The sequence below is a fragment of the Catharus ustulatus genome, chromosome 2, assembly GCF_009819885.2.
Source record: "Catharus ustulatus isolate bCatUst1 chromosome 2, bCatUst1.pri.v2, whole genome shotgun sequence".
NCBI classification, from domain to species: Eukaryota; Metazoa; Chordata; class Aves; order Passeriformes; family Turdidae; genus Catharus; species Catharus ustulatus.
In genome coordinates, this window is record NC_046222.1 from 29,929,283 (window position 1) to 29,952,406 (window position 23,124).

The 23,124-nt window shown below is 45.7% G+C and overlaps 2 protein-coding genes across 2 annotated transcripts; both read left to right on the forward strand.

Annotated features, from left to right (window-relative positions):
* The first annotated feature begins 6,070 nt into the window (after window positions 1–6,070).
* Window positions 6,071–6,607, forward strand: LOC117011603 (epidermal differentiation-specific protein-like). Its single transcript, XM_033087021.1, has one exon. The coding sequence runs from the start codon at window positions 6,071–6,073 to the stop codon at window positions 6,605–6,607; it is 537 nt and encodes a 178-aa protein (XP_032942912.1).
* A 13,801-nt stretch (window positions 6,608–20,408) lies between these two features.
* Window positions 20,409–20,939, forward strand: LOC117011604 (epidermal differentiation-specific protein-like). The gene has a single exon (XM_033087023.1). The coding sequence runs from the start codon at window positions 20,409–20,411 to the stop codon at window positions 20,937–20,939; it is 531 nt and encodes a 176-aa protein (XP_032942914.1).
* The last annotated feature ends 2,185 nt before the right edge of the window (window positions 20,940–23,124 follow it).

Sequence of the window (23,124 nt, forward strand, 5' to 3'; positions counted from 1 at the left end):
TAGTAAATAGTCTCTAAAGAAAGAAAGAAAGAAAAACTCCCCAGAAAACCAGTTTTATGAAAAAGATGAAAATATTTTATTCTTCCCCTGGTGGACTGCTTTTTGCTTAAGTGCACATTTTCAAAGAATCTGTGTCATTGTTCATCTTGCTCCTTCTGTTGCTTTTTGTCTGCTGAGGACAATTGAGGAAGAGGGGTTTATCCTCCTTTTCTTTCCTTTTCACTGTTATCACACACTTTCAGATTTTGAGATACTGCTGTTTCTGCAGGAGGGGGACAAGAGGAATTTTGGGAAACATAGTTTCCCATAAATTTGCTCCACCCGATGTCGAAACTCTGGCTGCCCTGGATGGCTTGAGCCCCTGGCAGGGGCTCAGAAACCTTGGCACAGAGCCCAAGACCCCTGTGCCTTTGATTTCAACCCATGGGAAAAATTACCACCTTTGTGTGAAGAGTTACAAGTCACAAAAATTAAGTAGAGTATAAGTTACAGTAGTTTCACAAATACAAGCCGCACGGATTATAAGCCGCACCCCCGGTGCCTCGACAATGTTGCTGTCTTTGTCAATAGATAAGCCGCACCCCGAATATTAGCCGCACTTTCGTTCGTCGCGAGAATCCGTGTGCAGCTTTCACAAATTGGCCAATTAGTAACAGGATCGCGGCATAGCGGGCTTTACTGGCTCGGGGCGGGGCCAGGCAGGCTCGGCCCGCTCATGGTTGCTGACGGGGCCGGGTGGCCCAGCTCAGCGCCACGGCTCGGCGGGGCTGGCCGGGTGGTGCTGCTGCCGCCGCCGCCGGGCTCGCTGGCCCCCCTCTCCCGTCAGCACTGCCCCGCTGCCGCGTTCGCTCGCCCGGCTGGCAGGGCTGCCGCCACCGCCGCTGGGCTCACCGGCCGCCCCGCGCCGCGTTCGCTCGCCCGGCCGGCGGGCTGCCACCGCCGCCGCTGCCGGGCTCGCCGTTCGCCCCGCGCTGCGTTCGCTCACGCCGCTTTCGCTCGCGCCGCTTTCGCTCGCGCCGCGTTCGCTCGCGCCGCGTTCGCTCGCCCTGCGCCGCGTTCGCTCGCCCTGCGCCGCGTTCGCTCGCGCCGCGCCTCGCTCGCGCCGCTTTTGCTCGCGGCGCTTTCGCTCGCGCCGCGCCTCGCTCACCCCGCGCCGCGCTCGCCCCGCGCCGCGTTCGCTCGCGCCGTGCCTCGCTCGCCCCGCGCCGCGCCTCGCTCGCCCCGCGCCGCGTTCGCTCGCCCCGCCGGCAGGGCTGCCGCCGCCGCTGCCAGGCTCGCCGGCCGCCCCCTCCCGTCTGCACCGCCGCCGCGTTTCCTCGCCCTGACCGGCACTGCAGGCCCCCACACCGCCGGGCTCCCCCACGCTGCTGGCCCCGATTCTGCTGGGCTTCCCCCGCTGCCAGGCAGCCCCACCCGCCGGCCTTCCTGCTTCTGCCATGCTCCCCTGCACTGCTAGCCCCAGTTCTCCCGGGCTCCCCCGCCCTGCTGGCTCAGGCTCTGCCGCCCCCCCTGCCCCGCCCTGCTGGCTCAGGCTCTGCCGCCCGCCCCCCACACTGCTGGCCCCACCTCTGCCAGGCTTTCCCACCTCTGCCGGGGCCGGCCAGGCTCCAGCTTGGCTTGGGGCTGCCGCGGGCTCTCACTTCCGTGTTGGCAGCTTTTAGAATTTTGTTAATGTATTAGCCGCCCCGGAATATTGGCCGCACTTGCGGGTTTCCACCAAAATTTTGGTCAAATTGGTGCGGCTTGTATTCGTGAAATTACTGTAGTTTATCACAGGGTGAAAAAGTAAAATCTTAAGATTTTTTAGAATAAGGGTTTGGGGTCAAGATGGAGGAATTTGGGGGTGTTCTGTCCTTCTTTTTCCTTCTTTTTGGCATCCATCTTCTGGGTGGTGGTGGCGCTTTTGGATTGGTTTAGAGTAGAACTGGATTGTACAGCATAGGTGATAGGTATTGGAAAATAACTGTAAATAATGTTCATGTAGTTTGTAGTATAAAAAGACGATACCACCCTGAAGGTGGGCAGTGTGCCTTGGACTGACCTGGTGAACAGACCTCGGCTGATCAGGAATAGAATTTGTTAGATAAGATAAAATAAACAACCTCTGAAACTGCAGGCGATGACTCCTGACTCCTTCGTCTCTCGGGCTGGGCAACAGAGACTTTTAAACATACACAGGTGGTCATCTCGAGCTCCTGAGAGGCCGACACCTGAAATGCTGTGTCCAGCTCTTGGGCCCTCAGCACAAGTCTCAGGACCAGCTGGAATGAGTTCAGAGGAGAGACACGTGGATGATCCGAAGGCTAGAGCACCTCTCCTGTGAGGAAAGGTTGAGAGAGTTGTGGTTGTTCAGCCTGGAGAAGGCTTTGGAGTGAACTTATTGTTGCCTTCTGGTACCAAAGGGGCTAAAAAGGGCTAACAGAGAACTGGAGAGGGACTTTTCAACATAGTGAGAGGACAAGGGGGAACGACTTCAAGCTGAAAGAGGGCAGGCTTAGTTTAGATATTAGGAACAATTCTTTACTGTGAGAGTAGTACGGCACAGGAACTGATTGCTCAGAGGAGTTGGGAATTCCCTATCCCTAGAATAGTTCAAGGCCAGGTTGGGTGGGACTTTGGGTGCTGGCAGTGGAATGTGTCCCTGCTCATGCAAAGGAGGTTGGAATGATCTTTAAGGTCCCTTTCAACCCAAACAATTCTGTGATCCATGGAATAAAAGCAAACAAACCCAACCCACAAAGAAAACTCCATAAATATTTCCAGTACCCACCCCTCAACCTCACCCTGTGATATTCTGCTTTGTTCAGTGGCTTCCTTGTGCATAAAGCACCGTATAGGTGAGATTAATGACATTAAAATCCATTTATTTTTCAATCCAATAACACTAGAACAGATGGTCAAGGAGAACCAGGAACTAATTTCTTTCTGGGAGTATTTATACAGAGGTACTTTACCATGTCTTTGTAGTAACATGAAAAACATGGTAAATGATTCCATTGTATATCATCCCATCATACATCACCTTTTGATTTTCCTCAAAGCCATGAAAAACCCCACTGCTGGCTGTAGTGCTCTGCAGGGAGAACATGGATGACTTAGGAGATCAGTATTGGCTGCATCACTGTACCATAGCTGAGATACACTCAGACTTGATCTTTGTGAGGCCTTCATGGCTCGTACATTTGGTCAAAGGTGTTTTCTGAGTTTGCAGGTGCTGAAAAAGAAGGGAATGTTTAGTTCATGATTAATTATGCCATTATGTTTGGTTTTTTTTTTTCAGAAACACAGCTAAATGATTTAATGTCTAAAACATATATTAGCAAGCTAAGAAGAATGAATCTTGTTCAATGGAGGTGTAAATACATCCTACTCTAGGCCGTTTAAGTCCCTCTTTAAAGCATTCCTCACATTGGTGTGCTCATTCTTCCTCCCTTCCCTTTACCAGACCGTGAACACAATGGCTCAGGAGTGGAATGGGGTTTTTCCCTTTCCAGCAGCACTGAACTGTAGGCTGAGGTCCCTGCAACACACAAAAACATGTCCTAAAGGTGTGATTTGCCTGCTCTGAAAAAGGACTTCTCTTCTAGCTGTTGCTATAAAGTGAGGACCTATTTCTCTTCAAAACCCTAAATATCCAGTTTACAAATTTAAATTGGTCTGCTTCCAGCCTTTGCAGAGCAGCAAAACAATGGGCCAAATGGAAAAAAGCCCCAAAGCCTCAAGTAATTTTATACTGGCTTAATTTTGTGATCTGGCACACCATGGGCTCAGCCAAGCACCAGTGAAAGAGACACAGCATGAGGTTTTGGCTGGATCTGGTGTACAGGCTGCTTGTTTCTCACGGATGAGAAACATCCCAGCTCCCCATCTTCTCCAGTTACTTCCTACCTGACAGAGCAGAGTGCCTCAAGTGAACTAATGAAGATTCTATTGCTTTCTCCTACTGCAGAACAGCTTTCTGGCATGCTAGCCAAGGAACCTGTCTGAAAATACATTATAGAGTGAACTTGCAAGGAGAAAAAAAAAAAGCTACCACAGCTCCGTGAGAGAATCCTGACCCAGCTTTAGCAGCTCTGCTTTCTTGTAGATACCCAAATGGCTACGTAGGTGAGAAGGAGGAACAGAATTCAATAAAACCCTACCTAAATGTCACCTCTGTCAAGTGGATATCTCCCGGAAAAACCCTTTATTATATTTGCTTCAAAGGTAAATAAATTGTATAGTGCAACAGGCAGAAAAATTCTGCAGCCTGTGTGTCACAAAGTACTTTGGTACATTTTTATTACTGTGATTCATCTGCTCCTGGTAGAGAAGGACAAACAAGAACCAAAGTTCTAAGGTTTTATCAAGGGCTTATACTTTGATGGACTTTTGAACCAGAGCGATGAGATGTCTCGTTGTAGAAAGATCAAAATTTAAATAAATTAGTTAATGATTTTTGTTCACTTATTGACCATTTCTCAGTTCTGCTGACTGGAGTGTTGCACACGACTTCTGACCGAGTATAAATGCAAGGAGGTGAGACGCCCTTCACAGACAGCAGCCCTGCACTGCAGGAATTGCCCTCAGCTCTCCCCAGCCCTGCAGCTGACATCAAGGTAAGAGGCACACACTGCACGGGAGAACTGGAAGGGTTCTGGGGCAGCTGCTGTGAAATGCAGGGAAGGGAAGGAGGCTTTAGTGTTGGGGTGAGAGCTGCAGCACAGACGTGAGGCTCTGCTGTCTGCATGTGCAGAGACTGAACCCATCTTTTGGAGCATGAGGAGATGGCTGCTGCAGGACAAGCCAACCCCAAAGGGGAGAAGGTGGAGGGAGCCAGTGACACACAATTCACAGTGGTGAAAGTGAAAATATTCTACGAATTTATCTTGGTCAGGGGATCTTTATCTTGTATCAGCAAAATTAAGTGGGTCATCATGAATACTTTTTCTACAGGCAGAATCCGAGTTCAGGTCCCCTCAGCTTCCATATATGCTTTTATAACTGTGAAAAAATACAAGTTTTTAATCACATAAACGTTCTTTTCTAAAAAAGTGAGGTTTAAGTCATTCAGGCTTTTAAATTATGATGCACATGTCTTGCAGTATGGCTTTTAATCTTACTGGGCATATCTATCTTTTCCCATCCCTTCTCAGAATCAGCTAGAAGAATGGCATTTCTGGTCCCATTTATTTGTCCTGAAATGTAAATCTTCTCAGTAAATGTTATATGCTTTAGAAAGGGAGCTGTTATCATAACTGACCACTCATTACTATTTCTGCAGCTGTTGCTAATAAACACTGTGGCTTTTAAACTGAGCTCAGATGACTGTGGCTAATTAGCTATGTAATTGGTAGTAGTGTTAGGAAAATACACTTAAAACCTGAAATTTAACCTGCTTTAAAGAGCTGATGATTACAACATAATTGCTTCTCAGTGTATGTCAAGAGAAGGAATCGCTTGATTTCAGTAAAATTCCATATAAAAAGAGAAATAAGGTGTTTCTGTGAATTTAAAATTAATTTCTGCCCTTAAAAATAGGCTTTTCTCCCTATTTTAAGTTAAAAATTCACTTTATTTTATAAATTAATTGCATATCTCACTACTTTTATACTGCATTCTATGTGACTCGTGAAACATACTCCAAACAATGAGTGCCAATTTATGAAATATTTCTCAACCACAGCATTCATTATCAACACAAAGATTTAGCACTAGTGGTATATTTCAGTTTGTTATTATGTAGGGTATACCAATAAGATATTAAACAAAATGCTCAGGTATCCCATGCTCACATGTATACATACTAAATGAAACAGGACTGTTGTGGTGTACAAATCTTATTTTACTTTTTTCCTCCAAATTGAAATTCTGTGTCATGTCCTCACTCTTTCACAGCTGCTGCTATTTTTATCTTCTGCTAAAATTGTTTTACATGTCCTTTTTACCTTTTGTCCCCACTGGTTTCCAGCATTTCATGTCTGGCGTGTAAAGGCTTCTTACAAGCATTGCTTGTTTTCTGTTTTCATTTTCTTTAGGCTGCCACCCAACTCCTACAGCAGAAAATCCAAACCCCAGAAGCCCTGCTGAGATGGGAAAAATCATCGTTTATGAGCATGCCAACTTCCAGGGTATGTCCAAAGAATTCCACACCAACATTGCCAACCTAAAAGATGCAGATTGGAATGATTGTATCTCTTCAGTGAGAGTAATTGGCCAGCCTTGGGTGGCTTATCAGCATGCAGACTATAAAGGACAGTTACTGGTATTTGAGGAGGGAGATCATGACTTTATTGGTAAGAAGATGAATGACAAGATCAGTTCCCTGCAGGTGATCACTGAAGATCTGCACCACCCCCAGATCACTCTCTATGAACATGCTGATTATCAAGGGAAGAGCAGAGTAATAAGAGAAGCAACCAATCTGGCTAGGGGACATGACAATGACAGCACATCTTCTCACAAAGTCCAGAAAGGTGTCTGGCTGCTGTGTGAAAACAGTGATGGAAGCGGATTTCAATACCTTGCACGAGAGCACGAACACCTTCCAAATTACAAGGCAATCAAGTTCAATGACAAGCTTTCCTTCCTGCGTCCCCTTCGCCCTGGCTTTGGCTGTGGCTGTTAGAATGCAAATCCTGCAGCGCTGAGGAAAGATGCAGCCCTGGCAAGAAATTTGAGACCTAGGTCTCTACCTCTGCTTGTGTTGCCTTTTCCCCCAGTGTCCCAGGGCCACCAAATATGAGACCCCTTCTGCCTCACAAATTGCCTCTGCCATTGTCTGTAATCCATTTTGTGTTGGTGCTAATAAAGAATCTTTTGCAATCAGCATTGGGTTTATTTTATGCATTCTTCAGGGTAGGTAAACATTTTGCTCTCATGGAAAGATGTCTCTGTGTATCCAGAGAATGTTTTATGCAGTCACTTGCAAACATTGTTCATGGATCTCTCCTGTAAAATTTTATCTCCTTCCAGTTTCACTGGTCAGAAACATTGCAACCAGACTGTAGAGTTTTGTAATTAATTCAAAACCATTCCATCCTCATCCTATTACTCGTTGTCCTCTTAAAAACCTGCTTTTTCTCTTTCCTGTAAACCCCTTCAAGAGCTGGAAGGCAGCAATGAGGTCTCTCTGGAGCCTTCTCTTCTCTGGGATGAGCTACCCCAGATTTCTCAGCCTGTGTTCATAGGAGAGGTGCTCCTACCCCATGACCATCTCCCAGTCTGTGCTCATTTTGGGATTGCCCTGACCCAGGTGCAGCACCCTGCACTTGGGCTTGTTGAACTTAATGAGGTAAGTATGGAATAACTTCTCAAGTTGTCCAGGTCCCTCTGGATGGAATCCCATCCTTCTGTTGTGTCAGCTGCACCCCTCAACTTTGTGTCATCTGCAAACTTGCTGAAGGTGTTATTGATAAAGGTCTTAAAATGCACTGTTCCCTCTCCAGAACAGAGCCCTGAGGGATACCTTCTAGATATAGAACCACTAACCACAACTCTCTGGCTGTGTGGCTATTTCCCAAATAGTCCACCCTTCAAACCCATGTATCTCAGTTTGGAGATGAGGATGCCACATGGGACCGTGTCAAAATTTTTAAGGAAGTCAAGGTATGTGAGTGATGTTGGTTGTCCCCTTGTTGTTCCCCTTTCCCCCTTGGCTGGCTGCAGCCCCTCCATCACAGAGAGCCACCAGATTGGTTAGGCATAATCTGCCCTTAGGAAAGCCATACTGGCTGTCTTGGATCGTCTTGTCTTGTGTATGCCTTAGAATTGCTTCCATGGGGATGTGCTCCATGATCTTCACAGGCATAGAGGTGAGGCTCACTGGTCTGTCATCCCCCAAATCTTCCTTTCTCCCCTTTTTAAAAATTAGAGGGATGTTTCCATTCTTCCATTCATCAAGGATTTCACTTGAAGGCTGTGACTTCTCAAATATGATGGAGGGTGGCTTGGCAATAACATCAGCCAGGTCTCTCAAGACCCTGGGATGCATGTTATCCAGTCCCATGAACTTGTGTCTGTTCAGCTTCGTCAAGTGGTCTCAAATCTGCTCTTCACCTATAGTGGGAGGAACTTCGCTTGCCCAGTCACTACCTGCAGCTTCAGCGACTCCAGAGACATGGGAAACCTGACTTTCAGTGAAGACTGGGGCAAGGAACACACTGAGCACCCGAGCCTTCACATCCACCAGTTCTTCTTTCTTGTTTATTGGTGGGGAGTGGGAGTTATACTCTACTTAGTCTTTATTTCCTGCCCAGTGTTCTTGCAGAAGCCCTGATATGTCAGTCACCCAAACTATACAGACCAGTTACTCTTGAGGTGCTTGAGGAGGGAGAACACAGCTTTGTTGGTGAAAGATGAAGGATAGTATCAGTTCTCTGCAGCAGATTGCAGAAAATCTGCACAAGCCACATATGAAGCCCAGAACATGCTGTGCTATCAACTGCTGGGTTTTGTCTCACTTGGGAATAAACACTGCAGACTGTGCTGACATGTCAGCCACTTGTACTCCTCTGCTTGGTTCAGGTGGGCAGATACAATGGGCATAGCTCAGAATCCATGTGTTTTGGGGCACTTCTTAGTGCTTTGCAACCAGTTTCAGTTTTCCTTGCTCAGTTCACCACAGTGGGATTTCCAAATTAAATTCCAAGAACATCTGTCATTTTCCCTACTCTAGAACACGTGTTTTATGGTGGCAAGTCAACTGGCAAATGTCACCTTCTACCCAAAACAGCTTGTGGAAGAAATTATTTTGGAAATCTTATTGAAGTGCCTTGATCATGTCTGAGAGATCCCTTTCAGAATCTCAGCATGATAACTGATGTTACATAGGCACTGTTAATAGGAGAGAGGTTATTTTGTACATCTCTAATTATATTTCCTAGGAAATCCACCTAACAATATTTTCTTTTTTAAAATCACCATTTCTTAGAGAGGAAAGAAGGTATTCTCTTATTTTCTTGGCGTATGTAAAGGAGAAGTTCCTTACAGCCAGGAGGTCTCTGAAGCAGATATCTCTGAGTTTTCCTTTTGTTTCTTTTGGGCAAAGAAAATATTACATTACCTCCCAAAGCTGCTGTTACTCTGATTTTAATCAGTTGACATTCCTGTCTGGCTTTGAGTCTCCTGGCCACCACAGAGGGGATTTTCTTCACTTTGGGGGTTGTGAGGAGGTGGTCTAGTTGCCCTTGGGGTGCAGTGCAGTGCAGACCAGCTGGCAATTTCTGCACTGCTCAGATAGCAGACCCCTTGGAATCATGGTCTCTGGTCACCCTCACCCTCCCCTTCACGGCAGATTTTAGGAGGCCTCTCAGAAGGATACCTCACCAACTGTGGCATTCCTTACTGCATTTCTCATGTGATATTTATCCCTATAAAAGCATACTGTGCAATATTCTTGCCCAGTAAGGACTAAAGCATCAGCACTTCAGTCTGCCTGCTAACCCACTGATAAACTGTATCTGGAGGTCCCAAACCCTGCAATACCCACACAATATTAAAAAGAGTAAAACGACTGTTTGTAAAATCAACAGTCAGCAAAAAACCTTCACAGAGGGGACTATTAATCCACAGTCCAAATGGACATTTGAAGAGAATGCTGCATAAGGAAGGCTTGTAACTAGTGGTATTCCAAAATGAGATGTCTAGATGAGAAACAGTCCAACAGACTTAGACACTATGGGTGTAACAGAGAGGTGATATGCACACAGACTCAAATTTCTTGGCTTGATCAGAAACATCCTCAGAACAGGTTCAGGAATGTTTGGGTAAACATAGACTATAAAATGGGGGCTTAAAGCCAGGTCTTGTACGCCCAGGAAAAGGTGATGTTACACATTAACCACTTACATTATTCCTTAATGATGCCTTTGTTTCCGTGTTTCAGGGCTCTGGTGCAGCTCCTTTGGACCAGTTTTTTGAATGCAGCCCACCATCAGAGGAGTGCAGGGAACCCAGGAGGCAGGATATTCTGCTGCACTTTTTTTTTTTTTGCAAGATGATTTAACATTCACTTGGGGAAACTCAATCTCTTTTCCAAGTACAGAATTCTCAAACTTACTGTTTGCAAACTAGCAAGTTCTTACTATGGCTTTCTTCCCTACTCATTTCACCTGGTACTGGAATTCCCACTGCATGAATTTACGGCATTTTTTAATATATCCAACACTTAATGGAAAAACCATCGTGGGAAGCAGGGCTTAAGCAAGTTATTTTTTTTTCCCATGTATATCTTCAAACACATCTTCCCTTTACTCCACAACTGAACTGCCCCACTTTAAATTCAGTTATTGATGCTTCCTTTAAATTTTTCTTGGTTTTCTTTGTCAGAGTATTCCTCCCCCTTACACTGCTGTGTTTTCTTGGTAGTGCCTTATTGACTCTGTATTAAGAGCAATACTATGGCAAAGCTTAAATGGTATTCTCTATCCTTGCAAATCTCAAAAAATGTAAAGCATTTTGATGACAAAAGCAGTAAGGAGAGACTTTCCTTCAGAGATCTGTAGAGGTCATCAGGAAAATAAATGTGACACAGTGAAATGTGTGCAGCTGGTTGTTCCTGTAAGGAATTCCTGTCCTTGGAGTAAACTTGTTTTTGTCATATACATGGTCCCAAAGCACAGTCCACTGAACAGTCTCCACATCAAAACTATGTTTTCAATTTAGAAAGAAGGAAGTTGTGGGGGACTATGTCAAAGGCCTTGCAGAAATCCAGGTAGAAGGTATCTGTAGCCTTTCCCTTTTCCACTGAGGTAGTCACTCCATTGTACAAGTCCGGTAGGTTATTTGGACTGGACTTTACTTTGCTGAAACTATGCTGGCTATCTCAAATCACTTCCCGGCCTTTCATGTGCCTACAAATACAAATGCCGAAAGAGATAACGAGCAGGAAGCAGTTTGAGTTACTTAATTGTTAACCTATCTCCTTGCTGAGTCACCCGAACCAAGCAAGTAAATGGCTGAATAGGTGAATACTCTGATAAAAGATAAGAAATCTTTCTAGATCTCTTCTCCCTTGAAGAAGTACCATCTATTTGAGCAGTAGTGCCATGCTGCTAGCATCTAAATGCCTGTGCTGTCATGCCTCAGTGAGTACATGATAAACTTTATCAGGATCAATGGAAACTGTGAACAAATGGTGACCCCCAAGGGTCAGTGCTACCACCAGTGCTGTTAAATATCTTCCTTGCTGTCATAGATGTGGGTTCAGGTGCACCCTCAGCAAGTCTGCAGATGACACCAAGCTCAGTGGTGTGAAGGAAGGAAGGAAGGAAGGAGGGAAGGAAGGAAGGAAGGAAGGAAGGAAGGAAGGAAGGAAGGAAGGAAGGAAGGAAGGAAGGAAGGAAGGAAGGAAGGAAGGAAGGAAGGAAGGAAGGAAGGAAGGAAGGAAGGAAGGAAGGAAGGAAGGAAGGAAGTGTTATAGATAATAACCAGATCAAGTCGAATTAAATAGCAAAACAGCAATTTTTATTTTTGCGACCGAAAATACAGTCTTGGAAAGCCACAAGCGAAAACACGACAGCGCCGAGCCCGGGGTTGGCACTGGGTGGACACACACGCTGATCTGACCTCTATTGCATCAGACCCCCCTGTGTTCACACACTGCCATCTCAGAGAGTCCAGCTTTATACAGTTTTTTCTGGCCTGAGGCAAGAGTTTTCTTTGTTTCTGCTACAGATTCTCATATTTAGATTAAATCCTTTTTCTGGTGCTGCTCTGTACGAAGAACCTTCCTGCATGCTGATGAAGGCTGTGTCTGCTCCATATTGATGTGTAATGAAGTGCTATCTTCTCGCTTATAGGAACCATCGGAGGTGATTGGTACTTCGCAGGTATTTTATCGATGATCTTTTCCCGTCCATTGTGGAGATCGCTGGGCTAGGTCTGTTGATATACTAATTACGGCTGTTGTCTATGGCCCCGGGTGCTTGGTGTTTAAGAGGTTCTTTTTATTTTATTTCATACAACCTTTTTATATAAACACGAATTAAAACAACATATATTACAATCCCTCCCCTTCTATATAACCAAATTAATTTGTGTTCCCCTCTCAGTTTTCTTCAGATTCGTCACTGCTATCCCATTCCTTCATTGACTCTTTTCGATAATCTATGTAAGGGCATTTATTTTTCTCCATTTGCTCTTCAAATTTTGCAAGTGCCTCTACTGCACTAGTATCCACCTCCCATTCTCCCAATTTTAGCAATTTGGATGCCTTGCCATTCGCTCTCCCAGATGCAAGTTCTGGGTCCATGGGCATAGCGGCTATTTGCATGCTCTGCACTACTGAGTGTATTAATCTGGTGAAACAAGGTATCAAGCATGGTAGGAAGATGACTTTAGCTACTGATCACAGGATAAAGAACACAATTTTTTTCCACCATGCTCCCGAGAATAACTGTTTCTACTAAGATGCCTGGAGAATGGAATTCCACTTTTGGACAGGGACATGTGCCACCCTTTTTATTTTTGTAGCAAGATGTCTTATAGTTTCTCCATAATTAATTTCAATACAACATTTTGTTCTAAGGTTATTTGTTCTATTTTGCTTTTAGGATCTATGTTTTCCTTGTTTCTGGAGAAACAAAAAGTGTTATTGAATTGGGCACAATTCATTTTTTGAAAAAAATTCATTTTTTTCAAGTAGGTCGATGATGATTGGTTTACCATTCGAGATCAATCTATTCTCAAATTTAAGATTTTTTGCCCACCCAATATGTTTTGTCTTCCATGACACACATAGCTAATTGGGTATTGTCATAGCATAATTCATTCACTTGAAAATAAGCCACAACTACTGACTTTTGTTTTCCCCTTACCCACCCTGAGCGACTGCATTGTCCACAAGTGGGAAGAGGTGTTTGATTGGCATTTCTCTTCTGGATATTGTGAGCAAATGTCTCTGACTGCCCTTTCCCATGTCTTGCCTTGAGATCATAGCATATCATTTTCTTTCCCCGTTTACACTTCACATACTGAGTGCTGTTAAAGGTACAGTACTCCACCTTTCCTTTACGGTGCAGTTGGCCAGGACAGAGCGAGTTGGGGTGCTGATTAATGGGCATCCCCCACACTCATTGTTACGGCTTTGTGCTGCAGGGCTTGCAGAGTTCCTTGGGTATGCGTTAATCGGTGGGAACATGACTAGGCTCAGGCTCACCAGGATTCCCCACAGGTGTACCTCTCTGCCTCTGCCTATGCCCACTGGTTTGCTGCTAGCGGTGAGGGAAACCATCTTCTTGGCAGCAGAGGCATTCTTCAGGGGACCAACGCAATGTCTGAGCTGCATATTGCCTCTTAAAGACATCCCACCTTGATAATTTTATCATGTCCGTCTAACAAGGTACTTTATTTGTTCTCCGGCACTCTTAAAATTTCAGTTCTGCAATTTAGTTTCCCACTAATCCCGTGTTGGTATAAGAGTACCGCTCTACAGAATCTAGTTCAACGATATTCAATTCAGTGGCGAGCACTAGAATTCGGTCAGTCAGAGACAACTCTTTTTCAAAACACTTAGTACAGAGTTCTCTAGGTTGGACCCCCCGTACACAATGTGTAACCCAAACCCCACGACAGATCTGGCACCTGAAATGAACAAAAGGAAACACCTGCACCCGGAAGCTATACACTGTATTTGGTCTAGGTTGTTCATTGGCTTGTTCGGCGCAGCTTTATCTTGAGGTCTCCAGGGGAGGAAGCCACTTTCCACTTGGGTGTTTCTTTGATTGTCTTTATCTTTTCACTCTGGAGGCGAGTGTCCAACCTTTTTTTGCTGTCCGGACTGCTGTGTCTGTGGTTAAAAGGACAAAAAAAAACCTTCCCAGAGAAGAGAGAGAGAAACTTCTTTCCAGGTTTTAATGAGGATTTGTTTTGTTTTGTTTTGTTTTGTTTTGGGTTTTTTTGTTTGTTTGGGTTTTTTTGTTTTGTTTTGTTTTTTTTGGCTGTATTTTTTGTATGGCGAACCCCAAAGGAGCATTTTGTGTGACAATTCTCTGTTTCAACTTGTCTAGAATTCTGGGGATGCCACGGGGTATTGTATTCCCACCGAATTCCTAGGGCTTCAGCCAGTTGTTTAATAACCTTTGAGGTAAAAAGTGTTCCTTGGTCTGAGTCTATATAGTTGATTATACCATACCGGGGGATGATTTCTTCCAGAAGAAATTTAGATACTGTCTGGGCTGTAGCCCTCGAGCTTGGGTAAGCTTCTACCCAATGAGTTAATTTGTCTACTAGTACTAGCAAGAATTTATACCTCCCAACCTTTGGTAATTCAGTGAAATCCACTTGGATTCTTTCAAATGGACGATAGGCCATAGGGCGACTACCCCAAATTACCTATCGTGTCCTGGCTTTGTTAACCTTTTTGCATATCAGGCACCCCTGCACTTCCTGTTTAGCTAATTCATAAATGTCCTTACACCCGAAGAATCTCAGGAATTGTTCTGCCAGAGCCTGTGATCCCCAATGTGTTTGCAAATGTAGTCTTTTTAGAATTTTTCTGGTATAATCCTTAGATATTAATTCCCTCCCATCTGGTAATTTTCACTTACTTTCTTTTAATATACCTCCTATCTTTTTGTATTCTTCAATCTCTTTTTGGGAGGGACAAGGGGGATATCCCGAGTCCCGAATTCTGGGGTACTTACCGTTAGTAGTGCTGCACTTTTTGCTTCCTTATCTGCTAAATTGTTTCTTCAAATTTGAAATTGTATTCCTGTTTGATGTCCCTTCACATGCACGACCGCGATTGCTTCTGGCTCTCGGACAGCCTCTAGGATTTCTTTTATTATTTCTCTATGGACCAGTCCCCATCCCCGATTATTTATTAGTCCTCTTTCTTCCCAAATTTTCCCAAAAGTATGAACTACCCCAAAGGCATATTTTGAATCTGTAAATATTGTTCTTCTCTTTCCTTTTAATCCTTTTAATGCTCGTAAAACTGCATACAATTCACATGCCTGAGCTGACTAACTCGCATTTAAGGGTCTTGATTTAATTACTTTTCTTGTTTTCCCATCTATGTTTGCATATCTCGATGAAACTTCTCTACTTTTACACAGACACTACATCCTCTCCCAGGCCCAAACATCCTATTTCTGACTTCTGCCCCCCAGATCTTTTCCTGGGCCATCTTACTTTACTAAAATATACATCTCTTCTTAACTTAAACAGGTTAAAGAAAAGGAAAAACCAAAGCACAGGTTTTTGAGAAGGGAAAATTCACACACCAACAGCTCCTGCAAAAACTTTAGCTCTACAACTTGCTTTGCACCTGCCACACATCACATCCAGACAGTTCTGGATTTAAGATGAAATTCCTTCAGGATGGTGGGAAGAAGGTAGATACAGAGCAGAATACTCTTTTCTACACCCTTTTCACACATATCAAAAACAACTGCAACTTCATTGTTTTAGGAATATCTACACATGTGAAACACTCCTAAGAACATCTTAATTCAGCTTTTGTTAATGAACAAGGTTAATTCAACTAGACCATATTAGAAATCCAAGTGTTCCACTGGCCGTGACAGTCCTGGGGAGTACAGGGACACTAGTGTCACTACCAGCATTGCACACACAGCTCCAGAGGGCTGGGAAGAGCCGTTGGAGCTGGGACCCTGCACTCACACAGCACCTAGGAATGAGGTTTCATCTCCACACTTGGCCACAGTGGAGCAGCACTATCAGTTTTCACTTTAAATACCAGGACATTTCCGAGCACCATCCGTGAGGACGCCCCTCTCCTCAAAAGGGGCTGAGTTTTTCTGAGAGGAGCAAAATAAAACAGTAACACCCTTTCCAGCTGCTCTGCTCACAACCTTAAATCACTTCAGCGCTGTCCCTGAGCATCTTCTAGCAACAACTAAAGCACCAGCACACATTCCTGGGACGGGCCAGGTCTCTTTCTCTGTTTTTTCAGGCATTTCTCTTTACGCGTGCCGGGGAGCAGGATTGATTCACAGAGAACAGTACACATGAGAAGCGCGAACTCCACATCATCTCCCCAGATTGCCTCAACCGCTCTCCCAAGCACTCAAAATCCCAACCTGGAACAAAGGAATCTTTCTCTTCCCCCTTTCCTCCACCTCCTCACCACAGTCTTCAGTGTTCCGTTAAATACTTTCCCAGTAAATTACAAACACAATCAGAAACTCACGCTTTCCAAACTCATTTCATACATTCAGCAAACTTTCACGGCTTTTTCTGTATTACTCTCATTTTCTAGTAGAATTCACAAGAAAACAGAAGTTTAATTTTTCTACATACAATTTGCATTTCTCAGATATTTCTCTACCCTTGTTCTCTCTCTATCACACACGGTATCCGAGGGCCAGTCTCCGTCCTGTTACAGTTTAAACACCGCTCCTCCCCCACCAGTGCTCCCAGCGGCACGTCCCGGGCAGCAACACGGGCAGCAGCACAGGGCCAGGGCATCCCGCAGCCTCGCAGGGACCAGCGGTCAGGCCGCTCCTGCTCGGACGCTGAGTCCCCGGGGCCTTTCAGCCTCGCCCAGCCCCCACAGGCCACGCTCCCAGACCCGCACCTCCGCGCTCGGTCTGGCTGCTTATTTTTTTCACTCATATCTTTGCACGCTCTGCCGTAACACACAGACACCACTCGCCCCCCCTGCTGCTGGCGATACACGCTCCCGATCGCCTTTACTGCCCGCCCGCACTCGCTCTGGAAGTGGAGGACACAGGGAACCCGCAGCTGCTCTCTCTGTTCTCTAAATCTTTATGCAATAATGGATTAATTTTTCTTCAGACTTATTTTTCTTATCGGGACTCCCCTCCCAGTGTTCTATCATCCAACCCAGCGGGCTGTCCCTTGTTATTTCGGGCAACTTACTATTTTTTTTTTTTTTTTTTTTCAGTTTCTCCGTGGTTTTTCCCCGGGGTTTGCTCTTTTTCTGTCCCATTTCTTTTACCGTAGTATACCTTCTTACCGTGTTTCACGCCGGGACCTTCCAAATCTGAGAAGTATTCAACTGCAGTTTAAACTTTATTTATTTCAATTTTTCTAATCTACTCACCTCACACAGAGAAACGTTCTGTGGAGCTTTTCGAAAGGAGACGAGCTCTCTTTTCCTGGGCTTGAACTAGCCCCTGGACCGAGAGGTTTACCAGTTTTTCAAATCCTAGGAAACGTACCTCCCTCTCGATCCCCCCGTGACCGACCCCCAAACCACCCTTAGTTTTAGGCTTGACACGCGAGAAAGAGTTTTTACACGAAACGTTCGCTTCCCCCTCAACCGACCACGTCCCTCGCAGGATGGTAGAACTGCGATTTCGGGGTCCACTATCGCTTCGTGATCAAATCACCTCTCACTCACGTGCTCAGTCACACCTCACTCAACCACGCAATACTTATACTTCCTTTTCCTGCATGGATTCTTTGTGCACGTCGAGTTTTATGAGTGAAAAGTTGCCGCGGTTATCCGAGAGCTCTGGGCCCTTTTCCCCCCTTTTCGTTTGTGGCTTCTGGTTTTAGTTCGGGTTCCTGACTGGTTCTGGGGAGTTTCCTGATCCCGACAGGTCGCTGAAATCAGCGAGGTGCCTCCTGGACGGAAAGCGGGTCCCACCCGAACCCCAAATCAGGATCACGTTGGGGTCATCAGATTGTTATAGATAATAACCAGATCAAATTGAATTAAATAGCAAAACAGCAATTTTTATTTTTGTGACCGAAAATACGGTCTTGGGAAGCCACAAGCGAAAACATGACAGCGCTGAGCCCGGGGTCGGCACTGGGTGGACACACACGCTGATCTGACCTCTATTGCATCAGACCCCTCTGTGTTCACACACTGCCATCTCAGAGAGTCCAGCTTTATACAGTTTTTTCTGGCCTGAGGCAAGAGTTTTCTTTGTTTCTGCTGCAGATTCTCATATTTAGATTAAATCCTTTTTCTGGTGCTGCTCTGTACAAAGAACCTTCCTGCATGCTGATGAAGGCTGTGTCTGCTCCATATTGATGTGTAATGAAGTGCTGTCTTCTCGCTTATGGGAACCATCGGAGGTGATTGGTACTTCGCAGGTATTTTATCGATGATCTTTTCCCGTCCATTGTGGAGATCCCTGGGCTAGGTCTGTTGATATACTAATTACGGCTGTTGTCTATGGCCCCGGGTGCTTGGTGTTTAAGAGGTTCTTTTTATTTTATTTCATACAACCTTTTTATATAAACACGAATTATAACAACATATATTACAGAAGGAAGGAAGGAAGGAAGGAAGGAAGGAAGGAGGGAAGGAAGGAGGGAAGGAAGGAGGGAAGGAAGGAAGGAAGGAAGGAAGGAAGGAAGGAAGGAAGGAAGGAAGGAAGGAAGGAAGGAAGGAAGGAAGGAAGGAAGGAAGGAAGGAAGGAAGGAAGGAAGGAAGGAAGGAAGGAAGGAAGGAAGGAAGGAAGGAAGACCTCAAGAAGCTTGAGAAGTGGCCTGATGTGAATCCCACAAATTTCAACAAGGCTGAGTGCAGGACCTTGGCACTGGAGGTCAGAGCAATCACCAGGAGCAGTGAAGTAGGCTGAGGAATGAATGGGCAGAGGGCAGCCCTGTGGAGAAAGAGCTGACAACACTGGTGGATGAAAAACTGGACATGACCTGGCGCTTGCCACCTAGAAAGCCAGCTGTATCCTGAGATGCATAAAGTGTACCTTGCAGGATGAGGGAGATGATTCTTCCCTTCCAATCTGCTGTGTGAGACTCTACCTGGAGTATTGCATGTAATTGTGGGGTTTCCTGAACAAGAGAGACACAGACCTGTTCTAGCAGGTCTAGAGGTGGGCCGTGAAAATGATCAGAGGGCTGGAGAACCTCCTACAAAGAAAGGCAGAGATATTTGGAGTTGTTCAGCCTAGAGAAAGCAGTGCTTCTGGGATACCTCATTGCAGTGTTTCAAAATGTAAAGGGGCTTAGAAGAAAGGCAGAGAGAGAGAGACTTTTACTATGGCCTTTCAAGCTGAAAGAGGGTAGGTTTAGGTTAGGGTGGTGAGACACTGCAAAAGGTTGTCTAGAGAAGATGTGGGTGCCCCATTCTTGGATCTCCCCCCTAGTCAGTTTGTAGGCAGCACCAGCTTGGGTGTGAGTGCTGTATGCTGGAGGGTAAAAAGGCTCTGCAAAGGGATCCATGGGCTGAGGCTAATAACATGAAGTTCAACAAGGCCGAGGGCCGAGTCCTGCCCTGCTGACACAAAAACCCCACGCATGGCAGATAGCAGCTGAGCACGGCCAGCTGTGCCCACGTGGCCAGGAAGGTCAATGACACCTGGCTTGTATCAGCAATAGTGTGGCCAGCATGACCAGGGCAGAGATTGCAGGATCAGGGCAGTGACTGTCCCCCCGTATATGACACTGCTGAGGCCAAACCTCAAGTCCTGTGTCCAGTTCTGGGCCTCTCCTGCAAGACGGACATGGAGTGGCTGAAGTGAGTCCAGAGAGGGGAAATGAGCTGCTGAAGGATCTGGACCACAGGTCTGATGATGAGTGCCCAAAGGAGCAGGGGTTGTTCCAGATAATGTGTTCCAGTTACTGGGAATTCCAAGTTCTGACACCTTCTGAAGAAGGACAAACATGAAGTTCTAAGCTTATCAGGTCACTCACACTGCAATGGACTTTTGAACCAAAGCAATGAGATGTCTGGTTATACGACATCAAAACCAAGATATGATATTTAATGATTTTGATCCCTGAGCATGATATCAGCCATTCCCAGTTCTTTGGAACTAGGTGATTTGCACTTTCACTTCTGAGCAAGTATAAATGCAGGCAGGTGAGAAACCCTTCACAGTCAGCAGCCCTGCACTGCAGGAATTGCCCTCAGCTCTCCCCAGCCCTGCAGCTGACATCAAGGTAAGAGGCAAACACTGCACGGGAGAACTGGAAGGGTTTCTGGGGCAGCTACTGTGAAATAGAGGGAAGGGAAGGAGGCTTTAGTGTTGGGGTGAGAGCTGCAGCACAGACGTGAGGCTCTGCTGTCTGCATGTGCAGAGACTGAACCCATCTTTTGGAGCATGAGGAGATGGCTGCTACAGGACAAACCAACCCCAAAGGGGAGAGGGTGGAGGGGGCCAGTGACACACAATTGGGAGGGGTGAATTTGAGAGTATTTTGCAAGTTGACCTTGTGGATGCACCTAAACCAAGGCACACAGCTAATTTAACCTGGGTACTTCTGAGCACACATCACATTTTATGTTTTCCCTCAAAACTGAAATTTCTGTGTCATGTCCTCCCTCCTTTCCAGCTGCTGCTATGTTTATCCTCTGCTAAAAAAGTTCTACTTTTCCTTTTGTCCACCACACTTCCCATCACTTTGTGTCTGCAGTATGAAGAAGGCTTCTTACAAGCATTGCTTGTTTTCTGTCTTCCTTTTGTGCAGGCTGTCATCCAGCTCCTATAGCAAGGCATCTGCACTCCAGAAGTTCTACTGAGATGGGAAAAATCATCATTTATGAGCATGCCAACTTCCAGGGTCTGTCCAAAGAATTCACCACTAACATTTCCGATCTAAAAGATGCAGATTGGAATGATGTTGTCTCGTCAGTGAAAGTCGTTGGCCGGCCTTGGGTGGTTTATGAGCATCAGAACTACCAAGGCCGATTCCTGGTATTTGAGGAGGGAGAACATAGCTTTGTTGGTAAAGATATGAATGACAAGATCAGTTCTCTGCAGGTGATCACTGAAGATCTGCACAATCCCCAGATCACTCTCTACGAACACGTCAATTATCAAGGGAAGAGCAGAGTAATAAGACAAACAACCAACCTGGCTGCAGGACACTACAATGACATGATCTCTTCTCACAAAGTCCAGAAAGGTGTCTGGCTGCTGTGTGAAAACAGCGATGGAAGTGGAATTCAATACCTTGCACGAGAGCACGAACACCTTCCAAATTACAAGGCAGTTGATTTCAATGACAAGCTTTCCTTCCTGCGTCCCCTGCGCCCTGGCTGTGGCTGTTAGAATGCAAATCCTGCAGCGCTGAGGAAAGATGCAGCCCCGGCAAGAAATTTGAGACCTAGAGCTCCGCCTCTGCTTGTGGTACCTTTTCCCCCAGTGTCCCAGGACTACTGAATGTGAGAGCTCTCTGCTGTGCTGCACTGCAGATCTGTACTTCTCTATCCTGCCTTGCACTCTTCTCCCACCCCACAAATGCAAGAATCGTCATGCTTGATCATAGGAAAGTGTGTCCAAGCTAGGAGGCATGACAGATGTGTGATACCTAATGTACCCTCAGGTGGCATTCCAGAGTCTGGGCTATGGAATGTAGAAGCATTGCATGTTGTTCCAGTTGCTAAGTGAAGCAGAGAATGTTAGAACAGAACCAGCACCACTTCCTTTGTAATTTGCTTTGCAATGCCCCTATTGGTGCTGTGGCCTCTGCCACTCTCTGTAATCTGTTTTGTGTTGGTGCCATTAAAGAATCTTTTGCAATCAGCGGTGAGTTGTTTTGTGCATCTTTAGAACTGATAAATATTGCTCTTTCATGGTGAGATATCAGTGTGTATCCAGAGAATGCTTCAGACAGTCACTTGCAAATATTTTCCTGGATGTCTCCTGGAGAATTGTGTCTCCTTACAGTATCACTGGTCAGTAACAGTGGGTTCAAGCTTGACTCAAAAAGTCTTGGTGAGCCGGTAGATTGCTGCTGATCCTGGCCAAAGTCTCACCTCTAGATGGTGCCTAGCTATCACATGCTTGGTTGTATCTCAAGGCAGTGATTGTAGTGATGATACAGTCTCCTACTGCCCAAATCACATAATAAACAGAATGCTTTCACTAATTTCAGTTCTTTAATCCTAATGGTAAAACCCAGCTTGATTTTTAAACCTCTAGTATCTTGGTAAGGGATGAGGGATGACAAGGTATTCCAGGATCTGTTTTGCTATGGGAAGTTCCCCTGGAAGTGCACAGTCTCAGCCCTCCTCCATCACTGCCCAGTGACAGCTGCACGCCCTGAGCTGTGTATGGTGACAGCTGTCACATGGCAGCTCTGCACTGCAGTGTTCATCTCCTCTGTGCTGACCTCCTGTTTGCCCTGATTTCCTTGCACTGCTCCCTGGGCTGGTCACACAGGAGCTGCACTTGGCCTTTTGGACCCTCATGAGCTGCCCATGATGCTAGGGCTGAAGCTTGCCACGGTTCCTCTGCAAGGTCCCTTTGGACAGTTCTGTCTGTGTGTCTGTCTGTCTGTGTGTGTGTGGCTGCCATGTCCAGCTGAAGCTGTGTTACCTGTGGTGAGACTTGCTGCCTCTATCAGCTCCCCGTGCCTTCCTGCAGCCTCTCTTCCCCTCTTCTCACCCACCAACACAGCTGTGGCCACTTTCCCAGCATCTCCTGTTCCCTCAGCACCTCGCAGGAAATATTTTCACAGCAGTACAGTAAGCAACATTCCTGCTCCACACTGCTTTCTTTCCCCTGGTTTCATAACCAGCATGCAACAATATCTTCCATTTTGCATCCTGCCTTGAGCAGCAGTTTGATGCAGAAAACCTTGGAGGTACCTTCCAGCCTAAACTTTGATAGGAGTCCATGCACTCTACTTGGAACGTCAAAGGCACAACTACCCCTGCCCCAGAGAGGAGTGCAATCCTACAAAGCAGAAAAGAAAAGGTTCAAGGAGAGATATGGATGGAAATGTGTCAGAAACTTTTCATTTGATTTCCATAGATTTCTTTTTGGTTTGTTTTTTTTTAAATCAAAGACAGAATCTAAACAATGAATGAAGTGTCAGGTCTAAAATTCTAGCAAGGGATTTTTGTAAGTTTTCAATAATAAGAGGATGCAGTAAAGGTGGAGAAGGACTTTGACCCTTCAGTGTAGGGGATTACATTTGAGAACAGAGCAGGTAAGACCTGCCACTGAACTGGGAGGGACCTGTAAATATCCAAGAAGTAATCCCCAACTTATTGTACACATGACTCGATGATGGCACTTCTTAATTGGAATTGAACAAATGATGAAATCAGGCAGAAAGTGACAAAGGCTTAAATCTTCCTTAGAATTACTGACAGAAAGCTTGATCCTGGAAGGGACCTCCCTAGTCCAAGGCCGCCTTCACAGCAGAGTTACCTCCAGACATGGCCGGGTTAGACATGGCCATCTTCAAGAGATTTCTGAACAACTGCAAGGGTGGAAATTCCCCACA

What these genes read in the sequence shown, in the direction of transcription:
- LOC117011603 (XM_033087021.1), top strand. Translation starts at nt 6,071, where the DNA reads ATGGGAAAAATCATCGTTTATGAGCATGCCAACTTCCAGGGTATGTCC.
- LOC117011604 (XM_033087023.1), top strand. Translation starts at nt 20,409, where the DNA reads ATGGGAAAAATCATCATTTATGAGCATGCCAACTTCCAGGGTCTGTCC.